The following is a 6,458-nucleotide window of genomic DNA, read 5'->3' as shown; positions in this document are numbered from 1 at the left end:
TCCAATTTCAATCCTTTCTCTCTTCATCCTCATTCCGGTGGGGGTGGTGGGTTTCCTGGAGGCGGGCCTTTGGACGGCTCCGGGTTTCGTTCAAGTAGTGAGGTTTTGTCTCACTCGCTTTAGCGACAAAATGTTTGGTAGACACTCTCATCATTTTAAAGCATTGTAATTATTATCTGTTTGAATTTTAAATTTTCTTCACTTTCTTGTTAACAATTAATTTGTTCCTCTTCTCTGTCTCTCACCCTCTTTCTCTCACTCCCTCTCTTTCTCATTATTCAGTCATATCTTAACACGCAAGACTCCTAACCAACCGAAACCATTTTACTATTATTATTATTATTATTATTATTATTATTATTACTATACTTATTCTTAAATTTATGCTCACGTCCCACCTTTCACGATCAACCAGCAAAGATTGAGTGTAACATGAAATTGTCAGAATCACTAGTCACTACAACAATAACAATTATAACATAATTATGATAATGACAGTATCATTATCCACTTGATAATGTTATTAATAATCATTTTTTTCATGTGGGTGTGGCTCAGTTAGTAGGCGTGGTCTATCATGTCACGTGCATAAAAATTCGCACCCATTTCTGTCTTGCACTCTTGCTTGTTAAAGCCTTTTTGCTGCAAAAAATGTCGAAAGAGAAGGACCCTTTGCTTAACTCTTCCGAGGCAGAGAAAGAGAGCGATGTCCCGCCGCCCTGGTTAAACAAGGCGCCTGGTTGCCTTGTTTGGCTTTACGAGCACAGAGAACGTATTCCAGGATATGGAGTAGTCCAACTATTAAGGAAAGTGAGTTTGTGGTGAAATAGATGCCTGATATATTATTTAAATGACTAAATATCCACTTGATATACTGTAATATATCTTCTTTTCCTTGATGTATATTTAAATGTTTTTCTTGACATATTTTAATATTTCTTTTTTCCCTTTCTTTCTTTCTCCATAGGCCTCTCTCTACAGTATGTACGTTCTCCTTATTTTGCTGTTGGTTTATTTAGTCAATCAATTGGACCGATACACTATATCTATCACTGCCAAGTACGTGGGGCTGGACCTTCACTTTGGTACCTTGGACTGTATGCCAAACTTGACCCTCTTCAAACAAGAAAAGCTAAGCAGGAGCTACCTTGTACACACAATGATAAAGGACTGTAATAAGAACACGAGTCTGTAAGTACGGGAATGGAGTGTGCAAAGTGGGAATTTGGGAGATGGGAATGAAAAACTGGGAGTATGGGAATGAGGGTTTGTTTATGGCGTAAGATTTATTATCATGTGTTATCACTATATCTCCCTTCCTCCTTCTCTCTCTCTTTCCTTCTCTATTTTCCTCCTTTCAGTACCACTCAAGAGTTGTGTGAAGATTATGAAGCTATGTTACCAAATGCCTATAACGACACCACTCCGATATGTGCTTGGGATCATGATGGAGCCAAAGGCTTAAAATACCAGATCCTTGCCGGGCCAGTGTTCAATAACCTTTATCCAATAGCTGGTATATTCATGGGTTTACTGGCCGACAGGTTTAACAGGAAAATATTACTGGGCCTAAGTCTTCTGCTGTGGAGTTTAGCTACTGGTGCAACTGGTTTTGCAGTCAGTTATGTAATGCTGGTTATATTTAGGATGTTACTGGCATTGGGGTAAGAGAGAGAGAGAGGGAGAGAGAGAGGGGGGGGAGAGATGGAGGGATAGAGATCATTTTTGGGGTGACATTTTTGCTGACCTACTACCTGTGAAATTCATTGTCATGATTAATGATACACAGAAGCATTGTGTGTTGTACTGTACAGTTGTCATTACAGCTTTTTTGCTCAGCTGCAAATTATTAGTATTTACTCTATACACTATTGTGTCATCAATAACTTTCATGTGTACTCTCGTATTTTATTATTTGTTATTATGTAACTGGTTTACCACTCCAGTCCAGGTGGAGTGTCTGTTGAGTTTGTTTTATGTCTGAGAGCAAGTGATTATTAATTATCATTGTTATCCTCTCTCTCTCTCCCCCTCCCTCCCTCCCTCCCTCCCTCCCCCTCCCTCACTCCCTCCCCCCTCTCTCTCTCTCTCTCTCTCCCTCTTTCTCTAGTGCTGCTGGCTGCAATCCTTTCGCTCTAAGTATAATTGCTGATTACTTTCCACAAGTAAGCAAAAATAACTTAGAAAATATAGAACACTCAAACCTTTCTCTTCTCCATTAGGAGTTGCGTGGTTCTGCTGTGGGTATCTATTACTGGGGAATATACTTTGGTTATAGCTTAGCTTATGCTATTGGCAACGGTGTCAACATTGGTCTGGGTTGGCGCTGGGTTTTCTTCATCAGCGCCCTAATGGGCATCGTCCTAGTACCTCTAGTCTTCTTTACAGTCAAAGAGCCGAAACGTTCAACCGAAAAGGACACTAAAGCCGTCAATGGCGATAAAGGAACTCTGAATAACAAAAAAGAGTGGTCCTTGTCTGAATCTCTAGTCCAGCTAAAACTCGTCATTTTAACTTTTATAATGCCTGGGATGTTGACACTCTGTATTGCAGGGAGCATAAGGAACGCTGGGGGTTATGTTTGGGCTTACAACACACAGCCTTTCTTCTCCCTCACCATTGATGATGCCACTATAGCAGCCTATATGTCTGTTATTCCGCTGGTGGGCGGGTCTATTGGTGCTGTAGTGGGCGGACTTATTTCTGATCTATTGGTGAAAGGGCGTGGTCCTTACGCCCGTATATGGGTACTCATTATTAGTCAGGTGGGTAGATATTTTTGTTGTTGTATCAGGAAAATTTCAATATTTAATTTTTCCACCGAAGAAAGTAATTTAAACAATAATTTATGATCAATTTATACCTTCAAACTAAAAGTTATTCAAAATTAAGCTCTACATGTATAAATAATAATATTGATAATTTTATTTTATTATAGATTATTGCTGCTCCATTTGCGGCTGGTGCCCTGTTCCTCCCCGAACCATGGTGTTTCCTCTCCCTAATCCCGTCAAACGTGTTTGGCGAGATGTGGATTGGCGTCCTCTCGGCCATCGTCCTCGACATATCCCCCAAGAAAATCCGAACGACCGTCATCGCAGTCTACCTCTTCATCATAACCGTCATCGGCGGTAACTTCAACATCGTAGTAGCACCAATACAAAAGGCGCTGAAGAAACACATTGATGGTGACGATACCACTAAAGAATTGAGGTCAATGCGTTGGACTCTGTTCCTTACCTTCCCTTGTCTCTATGCTCTCTCTTCCATTCTTTTTGTGGTAGCTTTTCTTTTGATGAGGTTTGATATTAAGTGGAAGGAGAGGAAAGAGAGAGAGCATGTGTCTTTGAATAGACCGGCTAAGTCTGGATCCGTTGATAGCGTTGAATAACAATGATGATTATTATTATTATTATTGTGCTTATTATTATACATTATTATGCTGGTACTTAAGCTAATATTAGTCAATTTAACTGTTCTATTAATGTAATACTTTCCTTGTCTCTATGCTTATAATGCTGTTTCCTTTTTAAATAAGTATTGTCTATTTTGGGAGCTACACTAATTTGCTAAGACAACATATGGGGCGCTTTGATAATAATGCTAAAGCAACTTCAGGAAGAGTAATGGTGTAACACAGAAATTGTCGAAACAATGTAGCTCTGAGATGTGCAGTCATCATCAATCATATAATATGCCTGTCTTTATAAATAGACGTGCTATTATGATATTATAATGATTTGTATCAAGAGTTGATAATTGCATGGATCTCTATCATAGATCCCATGCTATGTATAAATAAATGCTTTGGAAGCTTAGGCTTAAATGTTTTCCATTTATCCTGTTAAAATTAATAATAAATAATACATAGCTATTATTATTAATGTGTGTACTGTACGTGTACATGTATGTGAGTGTTAACTGTGTTTATGTTTTCATTGGTTGGTGTTTAGTTGATGCATATAGTTTCATTATTGTGCTTATTGATGTCTCCCAAGCAGCACAATGCTTGGTTTCTATTTCTATCTCAGTCTCTGATAGTGCCCTTGACTTATTAATAGCAGCAGTGTACCAATCCTTATACTCCTGGAGAAAAGTTATAATAATAATTATAATAAGATTAAGATAACAGGATTATACACAATTATTGGTAGTAGTACAGTAGCAACCTTTTGAGAGAACAATCTAATGGTTAAGACCCATTTTTAAAATTTAAATACATTCAAAATTCTACATGTTTTTGTCTCTGTGATTAGAAACAAGCCCTCTTTTATATCCAAGCTCTGAATCATGTATAACTATTGCAAATCGTTTATAACTGATCCCCCCTTGTATATCCCAGCCTTCCCAGAACCAGATGGTAGTCTCTCAAAAGGACTACTGTATTACCATACCTCTATTATAGTGTCTCTGGTTTTTATAACTTCATAATGAGCTGTTGTAGCTTTTACTGACTTCAGCTTACCAGCAACTACAGTACAATAGACAAAAAATAAAATGCACTTCATAATAATAATAATTATTAATTTTTTTAATGTACTGGTTGTTGCGATTTCTTTGTCACCAAATGTCAGCGTGCTGTCACTGATAGGTGGCCATGTTATTGCTGTATTTGCCCTCCTTGATAATCTTGATGACTTCTCTCTTACTTCTTTAAAATAACAACAACAATAATAACGATGATCACACTAGCTTTTCCAAATAGAATTAGTTAAATTATTTAATCTCTTCATCTCCCCCTCCTTCACTCCCTCCCTCCCTCCCTCTCTCTCCCTCCCTCCCTCCCTCCCTTCCTCTCTCTCCCTCTCTCTCTCTCCCACCCTCCCTCTCTCTCCCTCTCTCTCTCCTTCTTTCCCTGACTACCTACCAGTGCTTTCTTTTTTGTCAGTGTGTCCACCTGTTGCATATTCTCTCAGCAGTTCTTGTCTTGAAGGTAAGCTAACGCTAGCTGGTTGGACGTCACACTGATCGATGCTCTCATCAAATAATTTGAGTAACTCTTCGACTTTTTTGTGAACTTCGACAATAAACTCCTTGCAATTAGTTTGAAGTGTTGACTATTATAAATTAATATAAAACAGTAAGTTCTACTCTACCACAAACTATTAAACAGCGTATGTTTATTCCAAAATTGTAATGTGCCAATGTGTAATAGTGAAAATTGGATGGCTATCATAGAGTATAGTAATTGGAAATCCACTGTAATAGTGATAGTAAAATGTATAATTTGTCAGTAAGGCTGTGTAGAAATTTTGAGCTGAGTCCAATTAAATTTTGGATTATTAAAGTTGCTCAAAAATCAGGCCAAAGTCCCTGTACTATATTTCGGCCAAATTTCGTCAAAAATGACTAGGAGAGAATTCCACTCAGGAATACAGCATCAAGGAGCTTTGCTTTAATAATGTGCCTTTTTCAATTAAAACGTTAGTAGCTACGGTAATTGCTAAGTGTGCAAAAAATCGCAAAATTAAGCAGTCACAAATATGTACATGTACATTTACAATGTGCATACATGTTACATGTACATGTACAAATGTACATGTACATGTACATACTATGTGTACATGTACATCAGTGTTGTTGCAATTACATGATTTATTGTAATCATTACAACTGAATTACTGATCGAATTTACTGTAATCATTACAATTACAATTACTAATTGACACATGTAACCAAAAATGTAATCATTACAATCACTCAATTACAGCTCAATTACATGTCTTTTACAATAGACTTTTATTAACTTTTAAAAATACAAGGTTTTCAAAGTTTTTTGGTAATAAACGAGACCTGTCTGCAGATAATATTTTTCCTGCCTGGCTAAAAACTCTTTCAACAGGAGCTAGTAGCTAGTTGAAGTCATGTGATCATTTATCAGTGCATTTTACACTTGACTGAACATGAAAGAGCAAACAAAATGCTTGTACATTGTACAGTCAGTTTCACAAATTCACACTATTTACATGTACTGAAGTAATTGATTTTCCAATTACAATTACAAAATTTCAATTACAATTACCAATTACATCAACTTGAATATTTTCAATTACAATTACCATTACCATTACTTTGAAAAAGTAATCATTAGTAATTAATTACAATTACAAATTACAATTACAACATCACTGATGTACATGTATGTACACTAACTTCAATTTTATTTGTTCTTTCTGTGATAATGTTGAGAGTAGCTTCATGTCTCTCTCTCTCCCTCTTACAAAGCTCCTGCAACTCATCCACACACTCAGGGTGACCCAGATAAGGACGCAAGGAGAACTCGTGTGAACTCTAAAAATTAAAAATTAAATAAATAATCATAACGTCATTACTTTGTAATGTGGGTCTACAAGTACATGTACTGTACATGTACTTGTACTATACATGTACATGTACATGATGATATTCAAGAAGTTAAAAATTAACAAAAAGCACAAGCTATAGCCTTTGGACAACTT

At 36.9% G+C, this 6,458-nt stretch overlaps 3 protein-coding genes across 3 annotated transcripts in view; 2 read left to right on the top strand and 1 right to left on the bottom strand.

Annotated features, from left to right (window-relative positions):
* LOC109581371 (uncharacterized) overlaps positions 1–169 on the top strand; it is a 2,440-nt gene extending 2,271 nt beyond the window's left edge. Inside the window, exon 3 of the mRNA XM_019995435.1 lies at positions 124–169. Coding sequence (XP_019850994.1) covers positions 124–169 — 46 coding nt within the window. The remainder of the gene's footprint in view (positions 1–123) is intronic.
* A 419-nt stretch (positions 170–588) lies between these two features.
* On the top strand, positions 589–3,565 carry LOC100633001 (protein spinster homolog 1-like). The gene is made up of 6 exons (XM_011405091.2): positions 589–810; positions 968–1,191; positions 1,362–1,664; positions 2,111–2,165; positions 2,223–2,765; positions 2,939–3,565. Exons 1-6 carry the CDS (start codon positions 652–654, stop codon positions 3,389–3,391), a joined length of 1,737 nt encoding a protein of 578 aa, XP_011403393.1. The 5' UTR covers positions 589–651; the 3' UTR covers positions 3,392–3,565.
* A 240-nt stretch (positions 3,566–3,805) lies between these two features.
* The window catches only part of LOC105312439 (coiled-coil domain-containing protein 180-like), a 21,291-nt gene continuing 18,638 nt past the window's right edge, over positions 3,806–6,458 (bottom strand). The window contains exons 35-40 of the mRNA XM_019995434.1: positions 6,454–6,455; positions 6,154–6,291; positions 4,868–5,057; positions 4,541–4,651; positions 4,395–4,471; positions 3,806–4,086 (exon numbers count right to left, since the gene is read on the bottom strand). Of these exons, the coding sequence (XP_019850993.1) occupies positions 3,928–4,086; positions 4,395–4,471; positions 4,541–4,651; positions 4,868–5,057; positions 6,154–6,291; positions 6,454–6,455 (677 nt within the window). The 3' untranslated portion in view covers positions 3,806–3,927. The remainder of the gene's footprint in view (positions 4,087–4,394; positions 4,472–4,540; positions 4,652–4,867; positions 5,058–6,153; positions 6,292–6,453; positions 6,456–6,458) is intronic.

Source organism: Amphimedon queenslandica, unplaced genomic scaffold (assembly GCF_000090795.2).
Source record: "Amphimedon queenslandica unplaced genomic scaffold, v1.1 AMPQUscaffold_13445, whole genome shotgun sequence".
Taxonomy (NCBI): domain Eukaryota; kingdom Metazoa; phylum Porifera; class Demospongiae; order Haplosclerida; family Niphatidae; genus Amphimedon; species Amphimedon queenslandica.
Note: the sequence above shows the minus strand (reverse complement) of the source record. Positions and strands in the feature narration are given on the sequence as shown.

What these genes read in the sequence shown, in the direction of transcription:
- LOC100633001 (XM_011405091.2), top strand. Translation starts at nt 652, where the DNA reads ATGTCGAAAGAGAAGGACCCTTTGCTTAACTCTTCCGAGGCAGAGAAA. An exon ending in TGTAATAAGAACACGAGTCT is followed by an intron (nt 1,192 to 1,361) that starts GTAAGTACGGGA and finishes TCCTCCTTTCAG; the next exon opens with TACCACTCAAGAGTTGTGTG. An exon ending in TTGCTGATTACTTTCCACAA is followed by an intron (nt 2,166 to 2,222) that starts GTAAGCAAAAAT and finishes CTTCTCCATTAG; the next exon opens with GAGTTGCGTGGTTCTGCTGT.